This window comes from Cydia splendana, chromosome 2 (genome assembly GCF_910591565.1).
Source record: "Cydia splendana chromosome 2, ilCydSple1.2, whole genome shotgun sequence".
Lineage (NCBI taxonomy): Eukaryota > Metazoa > Arthropoda > Insecta > Lepidoptera > Tortricidae > Cydia > Cydia splendana.
The window spans coordinates 12,788,882-12,810,819 of NC_085961.1; the positions used below are offsets into that span (position 1 = coordinate 12,788,882).

The 21,938-nt window shown below is 37.9% G+C and overlaps 2 protein-coding genes across 4 annotated transcripts in view; one reads left to right on the plus strand and one right to left on the minus strand.

Moving 5' to 3' along the window:
• Window positions 1–20,136, minus strand: part of LOC134804506 (uncharacterized) — a 48,878-nt gene extending 28,742 nt beyond the window's left edge. Inside the window, exon 1 of the mRNA XM_063777574.1 lies at window positions 19,656–20,136. Within this exon, the coding sequence (XP_063633644.1) occupies window positions 19,656–19,682 (27 nt within the window). The 5' untranslated portion in view covers window positions 19,683–20,136. The remainder of the gene's footprint in view (window positions 1–19,655) is intronic.
• LOC134804403 (nicotinamide riboside kinase 1-like) overlaps window positions 1–21,938 on the plus strand; it is a 133,086-nt gene that overhangs the window by 12,484 nt on the left and 98,664 nt on the right. The window lies entirely within an intron of this gene.

A 21,938-nucleotide genomic window follows, 5' to 3' on the forward strand; every position in this document is an offset into this window, starting at 1 on the left:
CATGGCTAAACAACTGAACCGCTTTAGGTGAAATTTGGCAAGAAGGTAAATTCCTTGAATTGTTTTATATTTTGAAATGTAGTCCTCTGGATAAGGGACGGGAAATAACTCAGTCCCAATCCCACACTTGCGTGCTATAGACTGTTCGAGCATTAGTAAGAAATGCTCTTTAAAAAATACGACGGCAAAAAAATGCATTTATATTTACACTAATGTGCCGACAAACATGGTACGGACTGCGCCAAGAAGGTTTGATCGTGTGTTCTGAGGTGTGTTCTTAGGTCCAGTCGACGTCAATGATATGTTTACACTTTTGCACCTTACTCCTTTGTAATAAGGCGAAAAGTGTAAACATATTTTTAACGTCGACTGTACCTACAGAAAGTACGTTCATTGTCGTCGTGTAAGGCAATCCAACGTAGGTAAATCCTTATCGAATCGCACCAAAGTCATGGTATGCTTCAAAATTTGGCTTGGCACCGACTTCAAACATATCAGTTGGTAACGCATAGACATAAAAAAGGATAATATTTTATTTCATCTTTTTTGAAGTCGGTTTAATTTTTTTTGTAAAAAGTTTTTATATTATGTACCTTTGATAATTGCGAGTCTCAATAACTTGGTCCTGAATAAGTCTGGGAAAAGTTTGTAACTGTTCGACATTGGGTTGGCTTAAATCGTGACGATGCCTTCCGTGTAGGGACTTTGCGTTACATTCAGCTATTTTGGTTTTATGGTCTGTTAGTAATTAAGTTTCTTGAATAGTTCTGTCTTTCAGATTCAAAAATGTAACTTACATGTTGCCAACTTGGCATAAAATATTTTTATTTTATCCACCTCACACACTGCAGGAACCACAGACTTAAATATACCATAGATACCATAGATGAAGCAAATTGTGAAGTCCCCAATCCGCATTGGGCTAGCGTGGGGACTATAGCCCAAGCCCTCTCGCGCATGAGAGGAGGCCTGTGCCCAGCAGTGGGACGTATATAGGCTGAAATGATGATGAATGATGAAGCAAATATCCCGATTTGTATTGAAACCAAGCGGGCCGACTTTTTACGACCTACTGTGACGTCACAGCCGCAATTTAGTGATAGGAAATCCTAACCGATTCAAAGACACCGAAGCCCCTTTGCCCTGCTACGATTCAACTGTCTTGCTCATACTCATAGATTTTATATCTGCGGCCTCGCTCGCTCACTCCCCGCTGGGTGTGTAATGATCGATATAAAAATACTTAATATATTTTCTGTAGATATAACAACATTTAATATAATTTCAGAAAATATAATAACTCATTTTGTATAATATACATTTGGTATATTATTAAAATGTTTAATATCATTTTATATAATTATCTTTTGATATAACACTCATTTATTATAACAATCATGTGATATAATGCTTATTTATTATACAAGTATTATTATATAAGCATTATTCGGTGTAATATAGGTATTTTTATGACGACATATGTAAATGTTTAACGCCTGATACTTTTTTTTACAGCAAACACGTACATACTAACAAGTATCGTGAGGCTTCCAATTTGAATCTAAAAAAAACATCCAATGTTTAATTTAAAAAAAAATATATATATATATCAATTTTTCTTGGCAAATTGGGTTCTCTTTACCTAATCTAAACTTTTTTCCTTTCATTTTATATAGGGGTCACAATTCCAACCTAACCTAACCTAGTATTCTGGTAGTGGTTTGTTTGTGTAATCACAGACTACATATTATGGTGTAATGGACGCAATTCTAACCTAACCTAACCTACTTTTCTGGTAGCGGTTCGTTTTGTGTAGGGGTCGCAGTTCTTAACCTTACCTACCTAGTTATAAATAGCAGTTCGTTATACGTAGAAAGAGTATCGTTTTTTGTAGTGTGTAATAGTAAATGTGGAATTATATATCTAATGCATTATATCAACAAAGGTTATAACAATTCTACTTTAGATGAAATAACTCTATATCATAAATTCGGTATAGGAAATATGCATTATACTTCAAGAATGTTATGCTAAATGTTATTAGATCAATTAATCATATATCATATGAAAATATATTAAGTGTTGTTATATCATTTAATAATTACACTAAATAAGCATTATTGCAACTGATATTATAATAAAAATGTTTATAGCCATCGATACGCACCCCTCCCCGCTCCCCCGCGAACCACGCCAAAAATCACAAATCGATTAACATCGATTTTCTGACAGACGAATGATAAAGACAGACGAATGATAAAAACAGACGAATGATCTTCTTCCCAACTTTTCCCTTCAATGAAACTGGTATTTTCAAAATCTATGACTGGATCATGTGGAAAACAAAAATAATGAAAGATTTTTTTAACACAATAGAAATTTATAAACATACTAAACGTATAAACATGTAATCGTATAGGTATGTTTAAATTACCCTCGTTTTTAAAGGTGTCGTGTAATAGTCCGGTGGCCGGCTGCATGAAACAAACCTCATCAAAAAATAGAATATACGTACCCTGTAGAGGTACCTGACATTTAGTAGCTTCCAACGCACTTGGTCGGCCTAGGCTTAACCTGGCAGATTTTGTACAAATGGCAAAAACGTTGGACAAAAATTCATCAAAAAAAAACCTCATCGAAAAATAGAATGAAACTTGTATGGTAGGATACCTGACCTTGAGGACAGTAAAAAAAAAATTGGTTGGCCTCACCTTAGCCTGGCAGTTTTTGCAGTCCGACCAGATTTATTGGGTCACGTGAGAGCTACAATTTACCTCATTGAAAAATAGAATGAAACAAACGGATTATAATAGCTAAAATAAGCCTGTTGACGTAAGTCTTGGTCGGCCTCACCTTAACCTGGCAGTTTTTGCAGTCCGACCAAATTTATAAAAAAATCATCAAAAATTTTTTTATCGAAAAATCGTATGAAACTTGTATGGTACGATAGCTGCCTTTGAGGACAGTAAAAAAAAGTGGTCGGCCAAATCCTGTGTTGGCAGGTTCCTGTGTCCGACCAATTTTGTGGTACCACGTGAGAGCTACAATTTACCTCATCGAAAAATAGAATGTAACAAACGGATTATAATACCTAAAATAAACCTGTTGACGGATGGCTTGGTCGGCCTCACCGTAGCCTGGCAGTTTTTGCAGTCCGACCAAATTTGTGGTACCACGTGACAGCTACAATTTACCTCATCGAAAATAGGATGAATAAAAAAAACGGATTATAATAGCTAAAATAAACCTGTTGACGTATGGCTTGTTACGGACGGCTTTCATAAATTCAATGTGGCAGTGTGCGGCAGAATCCACTTGCATCAAATTTGATGCAACACATTGTGGCTGGACATTAAGAGATGAAATGTATAAGATCAAATGGTTTGAAGGACACATTTAACGCCTTTGCGAGTCGAAGAAATAACAATAGTTAAGTCGGAGTCTGGGGAAAGTTCGTCAGACTTCGACTCCGAAGATGATTATGATTAACAGTAATTATTAACAATAAAAGGGTTATTCCCACTAGTTACCACCAAGTTCTGATATCTGATTTGACAGTGACAGCAACTCCACTATGGAGGCGCCACCTGGCGTGATAAAATGTCAGTTATGCCTCCTCATTCTATCTTTAGCGGAAAAGTAGGATATACGATTCAAAAATCGATGAAAACCTTTTTATTTTTGACATCTGTGAGACATCAACTCAACGTAAGTGTTACTCTGAAACCACGTCAGTAGTTAGAAAACGTTATTTAGATATTAGATAGATTTATGAATAAAATTTGAACTGAATGTTTTCTTTTTTTTTAAAGCCCTCTAAGACCTCCATGGACTCATTTACTTATGACTTTTTTCAGTTAGCATTATTAAGTTAAGTTCAAGCTGCGAAGAAACCATATTTTCAATATAGAAATTATTATTCTTTATAAATGTGGTCGGACTGCAAAAACTGCCTGGCTAAGGTGAGGCCGACCAAGACATACGTCAACAGGCTTATTTTAGCTATTATAATCCGTTTGTTTCATTCTATTTTTCGATGAGGTAAATTGTAGCTCTCACGTGGTACCACAAAATTGGTCGGACACAGGAACTTGCCAACACAGGATTTGGCCGACCACTTTTTTTTTACTGTCCTCAAAGGCAGCTATTGTACCATACAAGTTTCATACGATTTTGCGATAAAAAAATTTTGATGATTTTTGTATAAATTTGGTCGGACTGCAAAAACTGCCAGGTTAAGGTGAGGCCGACCAAGACATACGTCAACAGGCTTATTTTAGCTATTATAATCCGTTTGTTTCATTCTATTTTTCGATGAGGTAAATTGTAGCTCTCACGTGGTACCACAAATTTGGTCGGACACAGGAACCTGCCAACACAGGATTTGGCCAACCACTTTTTTTTTACTGTCCTCAAAGGCAGCTATCGTACCATACAAGTTTCATACGATTTTTCGATAAATTTTTTTGATGTTTTTTTTATAAATTTGGTCGGACTGCAAAAACTGCCAGGTTAAGGTGAGGCCGACCAAGACATACGTCAACAGGCTTATTTTAGCTATTATAATCCGTTTGTTTCATTCTATTTTTCGATGAGGTAAAATTGTAGCTCTCACGTGGTACCACAAAATTGGTCGGACACAGGAACCTGCCAACACAGGATTTGGCCGACCACTTTTTTTTTACTGTCCTCAAAGGCAGCCATCGTACCATACCAGTTTCATACGATTTTTCGATAAAAAAATTTTGATGATTTTTTTATAAATTTGGTCGGACTGCAAAAACTGCCAGGTTAAGGTGAGGCCGACCAAGACATACGTCAACAGGCTTATTTTAGCTATTATAATCCGTTTGTTTCATTCTATTTTTCGATGAGGTAAATTGTAGCTCTCACGTGACCCAATAAATCTGGTCGGACTGCAAAAACTGCCAGGCTAAGGTGAGGCCGACCAATTTTTTTTTACTGTCCTCAAGGTCAGGTATCCTACCATACAAGTTTCATTCTATTTTTCGATGAGGTTTTTTTTGATGAATTTTTGTCCAACGTTTTTGCCATTTGTACAAAATCTGCCAGGTTAAGCCTAGGCCGACCAAGTGCGTTGGAAGCTACTAAATGTCAGGTACCTCTACAGGGTAGGTATATTCTATTTTTTGATGAGGTTTGTTTCATGCAGCCGGCCACCGGACTGTAAAATTAGGACATTATTTTTTTAACAATAACTACTAAAAAAAAATTATAATAGTTAATATCATTCATCTGTCCGATATCGATTAAAATCGTTTATTATATAGAAGCGATCGGTAGAACGAACAACACTACTCGCTAAATTTGACAGACGAATGATAAACGGCCTGTACCACGAAGTCGAAGCGATGCGCGACAGTATCGCTAGTTCCGATATTCATCGTCTCTTAACTCACAACGTCAGATCAAACGCTCAAAGCAAACGCGCAATGTAATGTAAATATAGTTTTGTAACGTTAATCTATAGGTCTGTATTTACTTAGGTATATTATTGGAATCACAACCTGGAATACTTAAAAAATTCTTTTAAAATGAATTTACGCATAATATCATTTTAAAATTACTTACCTGTGATAGGAAATATGTCCTTGCCCTTGGGTGCTTGCAATTTTTGGGCTGTTGCAGTTAATTACCACGCAACGAGGCATTTTTTATTTTTTTACGGACTACCGGCTGCCACAACTGGCGCGCGTGGAATGACAATAGCGACGGCCAACCTCGACTCTTGGTCGGGGTTCGGACATGTGAAGTAGATGCATTTGCGTCATCTATAGGGGGTCATCCATTAATTACGTCACACGTTTAGGGGGTGGGAGGGGGTCAAGAAAATGTGACATATTGTGACATGGGGGAGGGGGGAGACACAAACTTTGTGACGTCACTTTAACTTCATCAGTAACCGATTTTTTTTTTTAAATTATTTTATTCGCTGTACATTTAAATAACAAGTTTTTAAAACGATAATCGTTTTTATTCTTTTAATTTTCTTTCCTAAGCAGTTTTGGGTTATAAAATTACTAATATTAATATCGTCAAAAATATTTTGATAAAATATTAATAATACTTAGGTACTTACTTAATTCGATTTGGCGATTTCGTAGAAAAAATGTGACGTCACACTAGGGGGGAGGGGTTTGCCAAATGTGACCAAATGTGACAAGGGGGGGGAGGGGTCAAATGGATGACCCCTAGGAACCTAAATGATTGCGCACTAAATCAATGTATTTTCTTTCTTTATTTCACTGTGCAAATATAGGGGAATTTCATTCCGTTTAAGCTCCACGCAGTTGCCGCCTTTTTCTTTAGGGACTAAGTACAGGGATATGGGATTCATCAAGTAGTAGTGTGCGGAGTAGGTACAAGTTTTAATGGTGTCGACCAACGCACACGTGAACCCTAGGAATTGTAAGCGTCTAAAGGATACCTACGGTAAATGCTGCTACCACCAAGCCAGGCTGTCCGCTTGTAGGCCACCAATGTGGTATAAAAAGTTCTCGGTTTTATAAAGAGGTTAGGTGGTAACCTAACCTCTTGGGTAGGTATACCCAACGAACATTTCCATACGATTGCGGTTTATTTATATACCTTTGTACTTAATAGGCTGCATTTAGCCCTACCGCCCTGCAAACTAGTTTCCGACCAACTAGGGCACTGGCACAAACCAGCACTGCTTACAACTTGATCACAATCGTAACTCGGCACTTGCATTTGGTATCAATTTCTTGGGATAGGTAGTAAAATGCAAAGGAAAATAAGTTTGTTAGCATTTCCAGAGCCTGTATTAACGTCAGCGTCAGAGTGCCAAACATTTGCCTAGTCGCTGCCATGCGTTAAGACGAAGCAGGAGCTGAGTTTTAAATATTTTAGGCAAATATACCCGTCTCGCTAACGGAAGCGGCACCTAAAAGTAGTGCGATAAGGACAAGGCGAAAAATCCTGCGTAAAAATCTCAAAAATCGAGGTTTCGTACTCCTCTGTTTCCTCCTCCAAAACTTAACCAATCGTAACAAAATTCGGAAATCTAAATGATTATGAAATTATCTGTGTCGGACCGTTTTGCTTTTTTGGCTAATTGATATCAGTTTTGAATGCCACGCCTCTCATTGCGGCATAGTCAATTAGGCCATTTTGGCCATTTTTGAAGGGCTCTAGCGCCTTAAAAAACAAAAATATAAATAAAAGCAAAACGGTCCAACACAGATATTGACAATATTAATCTGTGTTGAAAAAATCATTGCTCTAGCTTCAAAAACCACGGAGAAAAACGAGGAGTACGTTTGTATGGAGAAATGACCACTCCCGTTGGCTCTTAACCACAACACATAAGGTCTTTATAGGTAGTAGGTTAATAACGCTTTATATTCGTAGTAGCTTAATTGATTACCTACTAATATTATGCCTCTCGTGTGATATTGTCGGGTCAGTACCAACGTTGTCCGGCCCGTGTCCGGCCTACACTTGGACCTGTGTCCAAGTGCATATCTTTATTTAATGTACGTACCTATGAGGTATATGCCAAAAATAGGTGGTAAGTACCTACGATTCCCCATTTTTAGGGTTCCGTACCCAAAGGGTAAAACGGGACCCTATTACTAAGACCGCTGTCCGTCCGTCCGTCCGTCCGTCCGTCCGTCCGTCCGTCCGTCTGTCACCAGGCTGTATCTCACGAACCGTGATAGCTAGACAGTTGAAATTTTCACAGATGATGTATTTCTGTTGCCGCTATAACAACAAATACTAAAAACAGAATAAAATAAAGATTTGAATGGGGCTCCCATACAACAAACGTGATTTTTGACCAAAGTTAAGCAACGTCGGGAGTGGTCAGTACTTGGATGGGTGACCGTTTTTTTTTTGTTTTTTTTTTTCGTTTTTTTTTGCATTATGGTACGGAACCCTTCGTGCGCGAGTCCGACTCGCACTTGCCCGGTTTTTTTACTTTCATAATTATCTACCAATGGTAACAGACAGCATTAGGTGGCATTAGCCTCTTTTGCTGATGGATGGATACCTATTCATTCATCATCATCATTTACTTAACAATGCGTGGCTGCTGCGTGCTCAATTGTACCTAATTGCAAAATAATTGTAGAGAACAGCTTTTTAGTAATACCTAGTACTTACCTAATAGTAATTTATTTACTTTAAATGTAGTACAATTGTGGTGTTACAATGGTTGAGTGAGCGTACATTCAGACTAAGTCATGCAAATTATTTCCTTAATAGCTAACTATTTATTGACTCTTACCTATTAGAAAATATGTATAATCACTGGATTTTAGGTTTTTATCGCATATTTCGTAGTACCTAATTTCTAAATGTCTTTGTGCCCTCAATATAGGTACATCACAAGCTTATAGATTGAGCCTTTTAATATAACGTCATCAACATCACACCCATCACGCTTGTACTGGCCAGTCGTACTACGACTAGTCTATAAATCTGTTGAATGCATGTGAAATCAGATTTATGATTTAATTATATGAACTAATGGCCTAAGATGGAATTATTATGTTAAATATAACTTTCTACCAATCTATCGCGGGAATATTTCAGAGGAAAGCATGTTCTGTCATAATTAATTAGCGGTGCCGAAAGGCAACCGTAACCTACGGTGATATCACATCTTATAAAACTAGTGGCTCTGTGAGCTGTAGACCTCGCGAGCAGAGCTTAAAACTGAGTAAATGTATGGCGCCGTTGTTTAGAAGAATTTGGAGAATCTAATTTGACAATTAAAACCTTATCTATCGAACCTGCTTACAATACGCTTAGCCCGCGCTTGATAAATAAAAAATACAAAGTTTTTAATTTTTTTTAATAAAAAAATAAAATAAAAAACAACAATTGATATGAAATTTAAGTGTAAAAAAATACAAAAAGTTATATCCCAGCATATAATTACTGGGGATCGAACCCAGACCTTCCGTGCAAACAAAAAAACGTTTGCAATATATAACATGATAGTTCTTACATGAGGTGACGAAATTTAGCTATTACTCATTCTCAAGTAAAAACTAAATATCTTAGTACTTACCTCCAAAACCAGCGAAATAAAATTTCTGAATTTTTGGCCATTTAATCTGTTCTGTAAACATGTCTTAAAAAGAATACACTCTTATGATACCGATACGACTATTTGTTTAAGCGCGAGCTATCACACCTTTTCCATTTTGAAAAATTTTCGAAAACCGGCTCGACAAATTTTTTTTATCGAATCATAGAATTCGGTTACAAAATTTCACGAGAATCGGTTAAGAATTGCGACCTGTAGAGGAGAACATCCGGACATACAAAACTAAATATCTTAATACCTCCAAAACCAGCGAAATCAATTTTCTGAATTTTTTGACATTTAATCTGTAAACATGTCTCAAAAAGAATACACTCTTGTGATACCAATACGACTATTTGTATAAGCGAGAGCTATCACAACTTATCCATTTTTAAACATTTTCAAAAACCGGCTCGACAAAAAAAAAATATCGGTTCATAAAATTCGGTTACAAAATTTCACGAGAATCGGTTAAGAATTGCGACCTGTAGAGGAGAACATCCGGACATACAAAAGCAAAACGCCCGAGTCAAAACGTAAACCTTCGCTTCGCTTCGGTCAACAAAGTCCCCCGCCGCGTCTGTCTGTTTGCGTGTTTGTATGTTTGTTCGCTATAAACTAAAAAACTACTGAACGTATTTTCATACGGTTTTCACCTATTAATAGAGTGAGTCTTGAGGGAGGTATAGGTGTATAATTTGCTAACCCGTGCGAAGCCGGGGCTGGTCGCTAGTAGGATTAAAAATGAAGAATTAAGTATTTTGAAGTGAAAACTTCTTTAGCGGCGCTGAGCACTTTTTGAGGTGGGGAAAAAAATGATAAACTAGAGACAGCGTAACGCGTAACGCGCTGACGTCATGTGTGACGGACAATGTTATTCACCAAAGAACTTTAGTCATAACGTATCATAATCAGGTCAATTATTTAAAACTGGACTTTTATATTAAGCATTAAAGCTCAATGTTCTAATCTTGTACGGGCTGAAATACGAGGATCTCACAGTTACATTCTAACTTTATAATATCACTCCAATATAATTCAATAAAGCTACATCTTGATGAAATCGCTAATAAAAGTGAACCAGCAATTTCGGAACTAATAAAAGTGAAGTGAGGCCAGCAATTTCGGAACTAAAGTTTTTCAATAGAAAGGAGGATGGGTCAATTATACATAGTGCTGCAGACATTTTGGACTAGTCATTGAGTTTTCACTTCTGTCGGCACTCCCGGAGTGCAACCCGTTTTTTTAACAATCTTATCATTTTACCCTCAAATGCTGAACTTTGCATGCAAAATTTAGTTTAAGCTCAATTTAGACGGTTCTTGCATGTAAAATTCGATACGTTGCTAACTATTTACAGAGTAGGTACAAACGAATTTCAGTCGATCGACCAAATACCGCAATTTATCTAACGAAATTACCTACAAGTTTTTGAACCGTCTAAATGGGGCTTTAAACTTTAAATATTTGATCAAAAGTTTTACTTAATTTTATAATAATAATGAAGCACCAATAATTTTTAATAACCCTGTAATTTTCACGTCACATAAAACCAACAATGTACGAAAGACCGCCGTGGATACATTGCTATTATCCGTGCGCGTGATGTAGTTTGGACAAGTTGCCCAAATTGCTGTCTCGGTTATGAAGCGACCTATTTGAGGCCGGAGAAAGCAGTAGCCATAAAAAGGTATCGAGGTTTATTAGAGTTTTACTCACTTTATGTAAAAAGGAAATATATATGTATTAACTTATTTAACTTATCTCTTCGGTTTATTCCAGCTTAAGTACTGTAATTACCTACATACTCGTATTAACTTTATTGAATTTGTCAGTTAAATCGAGTAGGTTAGCTAGAAACCAGGCGGTTACAAACACGGCTTAGACTATGTATATATTAAGTATAGGTAAGTCATAAAATAAAAGAGTCCTACGTCTGTGCCAATGTTCCACGCCCTCTCCAGGCCAGGACGTCGGTGCCAGATACATCAATAGAATTTGAAGCGCTGCTGCCCCGAGCTCCATCATTCGAGCAGACGCAATAAGGGAGCAATTACGCAAAATATCCCAATAGGGAGGGCCCCCTCCTCCTAGAAGATAAAATATCCGTGGATGAGGAAATTCCGTTATAATCGAAAGCACAAATGGGAAACGCATATACAATCATGTCATGAGTATGGTAGAAGAAACACGAGACAATTGAGGTACGAGTATTACGTCGAGCGAAGCATTCGAGGCTGAGCGAGAGTGCATTTCGTGTCATCAAATGGCCGGCAATTCACTTTTCTTTTTTTAGAAAATGGGAAAGATTGGCGGTGGTTAGTGGATACACAATAAAGCAATTGCGGACGGTCATGCAATGGTGGTACAATGTGCTAACTTTTACTACCTACCTAAGTACCTACCTGACAAAAAGTTTAAGAGAAGACAGTTTTAATTTTAAAGAAACAAAATATGTAATCTTACGTTTCACATTACCTACTTATACAATTTGATCTTTGGTTACCAGTACCTAAGGCGTACCGCGTAAGGCGTGTAGCTTTCAAATCAGATCAGAAGTCGTGGGTTCGAACCTCGTCTTCTAATGAGTTTCTCAGAACTTTACAAAATAACATTCGATATTTACAAGTTGCTTTTCGGTGAAGGACTAATCCCAATGAGGAGAAAGGTTCTTGAGTGACAAATCACGAACCGGAAGCCACGTCGACAAGAAATTGTCAGTTAACGATTGGTCTTTGTCGAAATTTCTGCCTCAGCGAGCTCTTTATAAAATTTCTTAACCATGTAAATTAAATGTTTGCAATTCATACACTGCACCAATGAGTAACAGAACCCTGTAACTCACGGTGACATATGCGCCTGTTTGGCAACCAGAGCGCGGTCTACGGCTTCCCAAAGTGTTTTATATTATAGAGATGTTGTTGACAGCGTCTTAACCATCTAAACGGTTGCAGCTCAAACCTGTTACAGCACTCTGTCACACATGCTGCACATGCGCCGTTATGGCAACCAGAGCGCGACAGTTCGGCGTACAAGCGCCATGCGCGCGCGCGCCGCCCGACTGGGCCCGGCGTGCGTTACCCTATTTATTTACAGTCGGATAGCCAGCACCCCCATTTCTTTAGGAAATACCTATATCAAGCATGCTCAGGAACGTAAAATATGATTGTAATATTACGTGCTCCCACACTTGTAACAGTAAAGAAATTAGCCAGCTCGACACGCTGATGTCGATATCCAGTGAAAAGACGCAAACTTCCTTGCCAATCATGGAGTGAAGACTGCGATTTAGCTAACGTAACGCTGGTCAACTTTAGTAGGATTTGCCTGATAGAAGAAATAAATTATGCACACCTGTCGAGAGCATTAAGTAAATTAGCAATAAAAGAACCACAATCCGTTCAGGTCATATCAAACTGAACCGCGCATAGCAGGCCTGGAATGCGATTCGCATCTTACACCCGGCATCCGGTAATAGCCCACAACTTAGGTACTTATGCGTCCACTGGATAAAGTGTGAAAAGCGTTCATATCAAAGTCTTTATGACAACGGTATAAGGTTCATTTCGCGTGGTTTGTGAGAAAGGCTGTGCTAGTGCGTGGGCGTATGACGTCACGCGTGTGTCCCGTTAGCGCTGACCTTCACCCAGTAACCGGCGGTCAGCGGCCGGTGCGCTCGGCCTATTCAGAAACAGAGCTGCTCTTCTGTGAACGAATCCCATCTGCAACCCTAGTAATTTGATCCTGACCACTAGATATACTGGAGGTTAATTTTGCACTTGAAGCGTGGTGGAGGTCGGTGCTTTCCCAGGATTATTTCAAACTGAATGTCATGTCAGCTATACTTCTTACAGATGTGGTGAAAACTTCACTAACTGTCGCTCGGATATTGACCCTTGCGAGACTGCTTGCGAGGATGCAATGGCTATAAACTATAACATGATACTCAAATATATGACCATCAAAATAGAAGCACAAACACTTACGGTAAGTACCAAGTTACGGTACTAAATATTACCATCTTGTTATGGGACTTATGGGGCAATTAGCATACGTATGATAAATTGAACGTGCCAACTGCGACAGTTCAGTAGCTTGAGTGAGACAGTATCAAGGCCTCTACTCACCTCACCGAGAATTGCATGCGATTTGCTTTACATTGCGGTTTTTGATCGATCTATTAAATTCGTTGTACTTACCTAGCCGGCAATTATCGATGAGGTAAGTAGAAGCCCTTAGAGGAGAAAACTATTTTTAACCGACTTCAATTTCATAGAAGGAGGAGGTTCTTTCTGTAGGGTAAACCCTCCAGTGAATGAACACCCCCCAGTGAATGAACAAAATCACGTTTTTTGTCTAAAATAAGAAATATAGCAATATCTACCACTTGTCGTATTTTTTTTCTTATTAACAACTCTATTTCCTATGCAATTTCAACCCCTGCTAAATTTATTTTCGACCAGTTTGAACGTGACTGGCGTTTGAAGTTTACGTATTTCTGGTTTTGAAGTTTTGTATGCAAAAATTATATCCCAGATAAGAACAGTGTACGTTTGGAGCAACATATGAAGTGCTTATTTAATGTTTACCTGTACAAAGTTTGGTTATTTGGTTAGATTAAGAGTTAAACCTTCTACAAATGTACACTTTGTCGACGTATTATGTGATTAAGTCTTTATTTTTTATAGTTCCAATACTGGCTTATCAAATGTTCTGAAACCAGTAAATGAACGGTGTGTTCATTTACTGGTGTCGTCTAGATATAATTTTTTTTCTAAATTTATGTGTAAACGAATTGGTATTGAGCTTGTTTTTTGTGATCCTGCATAGAAAATGATTCTGATTCTTTCCGCCAATATTGGAACAAACAAAATTTCTATAGTCCATTTACTGGATTTTTCATGCCTGTGTATGAACAATACAACATTTGGGGTGTTCATTTATAAGATTTCTACTAATTCTATGTTTGAACAATGTAACCGCGAACAATGCAATGACAAGTTTATTATTTTAAGCATTATTTGCTAATCCTAACTTTTTTCATCAGAATATGCTGATTGTGTCTTGTTTTAAAGATTGATTCTCTTTTTCTTAATAATATGTAATAGGTTCTGGTGAATAACCATCATTTTATTACATTCTAATCTATTTAAAATCAATATGGAGGGGATAAAAATATATGAACGCTTTCGCTATACCTACTAAAATAGAGCTGGAAACGTTTATAGTGTTAAAAATGTTTTTTTAAAGCTGATTAAAAATATCTAAATGATGTTCATTCACTGGATTTTGCGGTGTTCATTCACTAGTTTTTATGTTCATTCATTAGGTTTTTGGGTACTTTTTGATAAATTCTGCTATAACTCAAAAACTATGAAAGTAATAAAAAATCGCATAAATTACTTTCTTATTTATTAAATGAGGATTCATTAAATTGCAGATAATTATTGAAATTATTAATGAATGCTGAGAAATGATTTTTCAAACTTGGATAATTCCTTAAGTGTTCATTCACTGGAGGTCTTACCCTATTCGGTTATGGCTATTTTTTTTTCTATGTACGTTCACCGATTACTCCGACATCCGTAGTCCGATTTGAGTAATTCTTTTTTTGTTTGAAAGGAGCTACCTCCGAGTTAGTCCCATTTTAATTTGGTTCTGTTCTGATGATGGGATCCATGAGGAATTGAGGGAACTCCTCAATTTTTAAAGGCACATGCATGGTGTTTTGGGCGTTTTCTTAAGCTACTCGAGCATTTTCTCCCGGAAACCACCAATTTGATGAAGATGATTATTTTGATGATTTCTTTAAATGTAAGTATGTTCAGCGATTACTCCGGCACCTGTGATCCGATTTGAGTAATTATTTTTTTCTTTGGAAGAAGTTATATACCTCCAAGATGTTTCTGTATTATTTTTGGTTCTGGTCTGATGATGGAATCCATGAGGAATTGAGGGAACTCCTCAATTTTTAAAGGCACGTGTTAAGTGATTTCGGGGTTTTCTAAAGTAACTCGAGCATTTGCTTGCGAAAACCACCAATTTGATTGGTGCAACTGTAGCCTTACCACAAGTTTGACATTGACATATTCGCTAACGTCTTATGCATCTAAATGTAACTTTTTATGCATCTCGCTCACACTAAGGTTAGTACGAGCGAGATGCATAGGAAGTAAGTTACACACATGCTAGCGAATATATCAATGTCAAACTCGTGGTAAGCTGGTAAGGCTACTGATCGGGGGTTAGGGTTAAGAGTTAAGGGGTCGGGGAATGGCGGTTGAAGGGTTGCTGGTTCAGAATCGAGGGGTTCCTGGATCAGGGGTTGATGTGGTGTGAGGTTGAGTGATCGGGGGGCTGAGGGATTGGGTCAGTGGCGGGGCGGGCGGATGGATTTAGTTGACAGGAATTATAATTTCCCAGACGGACTCGAGAAAATTCCTGATTACATATTTACTAAAGTAATAGGTACACGAATTTAGTGTTAATCATGATCTTGTTTTTCATTCATGCGTCGCGCTCTTAACAATGCGTTAAAACTAAAAATGGTAAAATAAAAACTTTTTACAAAAAAAATGAAACCGTCTTCAAAAAGGATGAAATAAAATATTATCCTTTTTTATGTCTATGCGTTACCAACTGATATGTTTGAAATCGGTGCCAAGCCAAGTAGTAACAATACCAGTCAAAAATAATCAGCCATATGGTTATAAATCCCATTAGAACTGTGCTAATAACTATTATAAATGTGTAAAGAATTCTGTCTGCCTCTTTGTCGCCTTTTCATGGCTAAACAACTGAACCGCTTTAGGTGAAATTTGGCAAGAAGGTAAATTCCTTGAATTGTTTTATATTTTGAAATGTAGTCCTCTGGATAAGGGACGGGAAATAACTCAGTCCCAATCCCACACTTGCGTGCTATAGACTGTTCGAGCATTAGTAAGAAATGCTCTTTAAAAAATACGACGGTAAAAAAATGCATTTATATTTACACTAATGTGCCGACAAACATGGTACGGACTGCGCCAAGAAGGTTTGATCGTGTGTTCTTCGGTCCAGTCGACGTCAATGATATGTTTACACTTTTGCACCTTACTCCTTTGTAATAAGGCGAAAAGTGTAAACATATTTTTAACGTCGACTGTACCTACAGAAAGTACGTTCATTGTCGTCGTGTAAGGCAATCCAACGTAGGTAAATCCTTATCGAATCGCACCAAAGTCATGGTATGCTTCAAAATTTGGCTTGGCACCGACTTCAAACATATCAGTTGGTAACGCATAGACATAAAAAAAGGATAATATTTTATTTCATCCTTTTTGAAGTCGGTTTCATTTTTTTGTAAAAAGTTTTTATTTTGACTAATTTACAATTTCGTGTGTCAGTGTCGTTAAGAAGTTAACGATGTTGACAGCTCCGTTAATATTCTAAACAAAAATAGAATCGGTTATCGAGCAAAACATACTGTCAAACCGGAGTAGAAAATGCAAATGGAAAGCACCTGGGGAGACGGACGAGTATACGCGTGGTTACCCTACATGCACCACAAATTTAGCTGACCTGTTAGGTTAGGTGAAACTGGCACCAAACTTATCACAAACGTAATAACTTTTTGTACCACACCAGCAGGCTCTCTTAATTGTTCAAAAACTGATAGTGATAAGAACATTTTATCCACATATGGGGCAAAGTAATCAGATGGTAATGTTGAGTTGTTTCCTTATTAGATTTGACTTTTTTTACCTATAAGATATGGAATTTTGTTGTCGATAGAGTTTATTTTTCTTGTTTTCAAAATTGCGGGTGGTTCGCGAGGCTATTACAGCACACTGAGCCACTATATACTTGCATTCATTTGTTTGAATAGATTGGCGAAATGTAGTCTAACCGTTTATTATTCGAGCCCTGAGTCACGACTCGCTGAATGAGTCATTGTCCAGTGTGCAGCTAGTTTTAACTTTTGAGCGTGACCTTAATCCGATACCGATTCTGTGCTAGAGGAACAATGAAATTGAGACATTACGGGAAAGTCTAACGGAACTGGCCCACATCCTTAAGGGGCCCACTGATTACCAGTTCGCCGGACGATATCAGCTTGTCAGTTAAACGCAAAATTTGACAGCTCCGAACAACTGACAGGCTGATATTGTCCGGCGAACTGGTAATCAGTGGGCCCCTTTATAGTTATCGATTAGGTTTTAGCTTCAGACTGATAGCTAAATGAGCTATTTAGTACCTAATTGGATCGATGGATATACCAACCTATGATTAAATCCAGCAGAACCATAACATGACGAGAGTGCAAACCTGACACCGCAATGCTTCTATGGGCCTGATTCGGATATTGAAATAGACATCTATTAGACATCTTTTAGACATCACCAAGATACGATAACAATATGTTTAAGATCTAACCTGTCAAATTTGACATTTGCGCGATTCTGGAGGTCCTTTTGAACGATTTCGACAAGTTATGACTTAGATATCCAAGTCACAGTCATCTAGTCGATATCTAATGTAGATCTAGTTGATCTCTAAATCGTCTCAAGATCTTGTGATTATCTCGAAATCCGAATAGGCCTGTTTGGTTGCCCGAATTGCGCTGCAAAAGAGAACTAGTTGATATCTAAACTATAACGTATCTAGAATGGATCTAGTACGTGTCGTCTCTTGTGAATATCTTGAAGTTCGAATACGGCAGTTATGGTAATTTTAATCTGTTTATCTTGATTAGGTGACCTGTTGCTTTGCAATTACACCAGTAATTGGGTCAAGGATCAGGATGGTGCGCGCGCGGCACTCATGGAATATGCATGGGCCCGGTAACGGACGGAACGGTACCGCGCGTGCGCGGGCTCGCATTCCACCGCCGACCTCCTTCGGAATTAGGAAAACAACCAGCTGTTTGTCATCGATCGGCTACATGTGGTTGGGATTAGTTTTTCTAGATCAGGCTCCAAAATTATTGGAAACAGATTCGCAGAAGTAACTAGCAAGCGTTTCGGGCAGCCAATTACAATTAACCAATAATTTGGAATAATGGAACACAAATTAACCAATAAAAATAAAAAAAAACATCTACATAAATATTTCTACTAAATAGTTACTAGGTGGTCGTGTTAACACCGTTAAGAAAGCTTAGGCAAGATTCCATGGAGAAGGCAGACTAACCCTTCAAGTGACAGCAAGTATAACTCCAGTTGCTGAAAGAGCACTTCTTGAAGCCTAAGTTCACAGTAACATATTTCATCCATCACAGAATGTATTTTTCGAAGCGGAGTCCGATTATAGTTGGGTGTTTTTTGTTTACTTAAAATGTCATTACCTCCCTATCTAACATAACGGCTACCTATATACGCAAGTTTAGGTAGAGAAAAGTACAATTGTCCCACACAATAAATGCATTGTGAGCTTTTGAGCTATTTGTTTACTATAGGTAAGCAGTAGGACAGTGGTTCCTAACCTGGGGGTAATTACCCCCGCGGGGGTAAAACTGGTATTTTGCGGGGGTAATAAGCTAACCTAATATAACAATACAACAAACGTACACGTTTTATTTTTTATTACCATAGGGAGGAGGGGTAAAATGAGCTTCCCTAGATAGTCATAGGGGTGACCGGACTGAAAAGGTTAGGAACCACTGCAGTAGGAATATGGTGTACATATACAGTCAGCATAAAATAGATAGTGACAAGCAAAGTGGCCAAATATATCGGAACACAGCCTTTTTTCTGAAACAAGAAACGTTCGTTACGATATATTTGGGCCACTTCCGCCGTCACTATGTATTTGATGCTGACTGTACCTAACTTAGCCTTATTCTGCGGCTTCTTAGACTGACAGAAGTTAAATAAGTAAAAGGACGGGTCTATTATTGAAAAGTTTTAGTTTAAGGATTTCGGTAAATGTCAAAACTATTAAGTACCTAACCTACATCGTGTCTGCGCATGTTTCGTTTTAGAATTCACTTTCATTACAACTTTCGCTAAGTAAGATATTTTAATAATAAATTTTCCTATACAAAATAAGCATAAAAATCCGCAATATCTTGTCCCGCCTCGGTCTGTCGCATTGCTTGTGCGTTTCTCCGCGTCCGGCGCTCATTGCTGCCTTTTTGTTGCACTTTCTTCTTTTCCTCGTAAATTTACTAAATTGTGTAGAATACGCATGCCAGTATGCACGCGCAGGATATAAAACAGGGACTTTACAACTACAACAAATTGTTATAAATTAAAATTACTAAAGTAACTGGTTCCTTTGTTTCGATATTTACGTACCAAGTGCGCGAAACGGTACATGTACATATAAGCGTATAAGATAAGTGGTCCATAAAACCAAACTAGTCTTTTTAGTCTACCAACTCCATTCTAACAATGAGTGGGCGACGAGCGACAATTTTAGGTACTCCTATATCTATATAGTAATGCCGGCTGGTTATTTACACATCAACTTCTTGCTGCATGTAAAAAGAAAAAAGAATAAATATTTTATCAATTAATGCCCAATGTGTAAATTTATGTTTTGATCTATTACGTAGTCGTAAATACATGAAATGAAATGAGAAAAAATAACTTACCAAACAAACCAGATGATGTCGCGCCATATCTGCGTCCCACTTTGATGCAATCACAAAATTAGTCCAAAACACAATTCACCTGACCATCGAGATTGAAATAAAAAAAAAAGTTTAGTGATATTTCAGATGGCGCGAAATTATTCAGTTTTTTTAAAGTCGAAGGTTGCGTTGCGTTCGGTCAGTGCGGGCAGAAGAAAGGCACTGGTTGTAGCGGACCCGAGAGAAGGCCGGAGATAGTATATACTATAGAGTTGTGAAAGTCGAAGAAATATTATGTTTGTTTGGAGCGATGAACTGCGGCCAATAATTAACCGACAGGGGTGCCCTACTTGGCATCCGCTTCTTCGTTGACAAATTTTGTTTTGCACCCGGATTCCAATGAAATGCTTAGGTATGCAAACTAGTTTAACTGGTTGTCAACATGTAAACATTTCCAGGTAAAACTACTTATTTATAGAAAAACTTAGACACAGAGAGTCGACTGATGGTGATGAGGACTAAGATAATAAGAACTGTTTTCTTTCATTCAAATTCTTTCATGGATCGTTATTTGACTATATAGTCAGTTCTTGTGAAACAAACCGGAAGAATTAAAAACCGGCAATGTAGGTACCTACGGGTCGAACTATGGAGGAAACTATAATATGGGTCCAGTTTTTGCCATTTTGGCCAAGGAGCCCTAAAAATGACATCACATCTGACTTGACTAGGTACTTACCTACAAAAAAGTTAATATTTAAAATCGAAGTATTTCTATTTTCTACCAATAGATTATACTTGTTTGACTAGTTATTTCATACTGATATATATTATGTTTGGTAGTACATGGAAGGGCAACCAGCATTCATTGTACCTATTCTCTATTTGTAATGTACTCATTTTATGCAATAAAGTGTTTTTTACTACTACTACTACCAGTCTAATCACGAAGACCGGTAGTCCTAAATTTTATAACGAGGTACGAGTATATGGCTCTGCTGTGTATGCTACAGACTTCTAGAGCCTTATAGGCTAACGACAGCTCTATATAATTCCCGTCCCAACGCGTAGTTTTTGCGTGCGCCTGCGAGCTGCGACGCTCATGCCGCTCCGCAGTAACTGGGCCACTATTTATGACTTCTACTAATATATCGACTAGTAAAGTGTATGATGGGTTTTATACTGCAATTCTTAATACACCCAAAGGATGCCAACTGAACCTTATAGGGAATTCAAACCGTACGTAGGGTAAATCGTCAAGTACTGGCCACCTTAAACTAAAAATGAATTGTATTCACCTATAAACAGAATTCATTTTAGTATAAGGTTTCTATCCTGGCCACCCTTCAATAACTAGCTACATTATACTAAAATGAATTAAGTCTGTTTTTAAGTGAATAGAATTCATTTGAACTTCTATGTATTGTCGAACGCGTTGATGTTGATCGTGCGGCGAAATTGAGGAATCAGAATATTTCATGAAAAATGTATTCAGAGATTAAAATGCTATTAAATTTTGGTGAAAATATCTCATCTCAAATACTAATTTTCCAGTCCCCTTTATGAAGCTTTTCCGACTTGTCAATACACACCCCAAATTCGAACCCGGACCCAAGGACCCGGACTGGAACCCGGACCCCGACTCGGACCCGGACCGAACTCGGACCCACACTTGGACCCGGATCTGGATATGGTCCTGGACCTGAACCTGGACCCGTGCGAAGACCCGGACCCGGACCCGAACATAGACCCGGACCCGAACCGGAAAAGCTACTGGAAATGTGGGTTAGGTTAGGTTAGAACTGCGACCCTTACAGAAACGAAATGCTACTAGAAAAGTGGGTTAGGTTAGAACTGCGACCCTCACAGAACCGAACTGCTACTAGAACAGTGGGTGGTTTTACCTCCTTTTCTACATAATTAGGCAAAATATTCTGTCTGTTTCATTTCATTGTATTTAAGAGTGCACCTTTTACAATAATCTTTCACTGGCATCCCCCATTGAAGTCGGTTTTGTTTTCTTAAAAAATATCTCAGAAACGTTCGTATTTGTCATTATACTTCAGCCAACCTCAATACTTTTTGTACTAAGACCTGAGATTCACTGAAATAGCGTGAAACGTTCGTACGTTTCCGTGGAAATACGATGGTAAAGGTTATATGCACACTGCACTACAACATCTGTATTACTAGAATAATGTTGCTATTAAATATTAGCAGGCGCTCCATATATGTACAAACGCGCAAGTACAGCTTGGCAAAAAATAGTAGAAATTAAAAAGTGGCAACACTGTAGTGGACGAC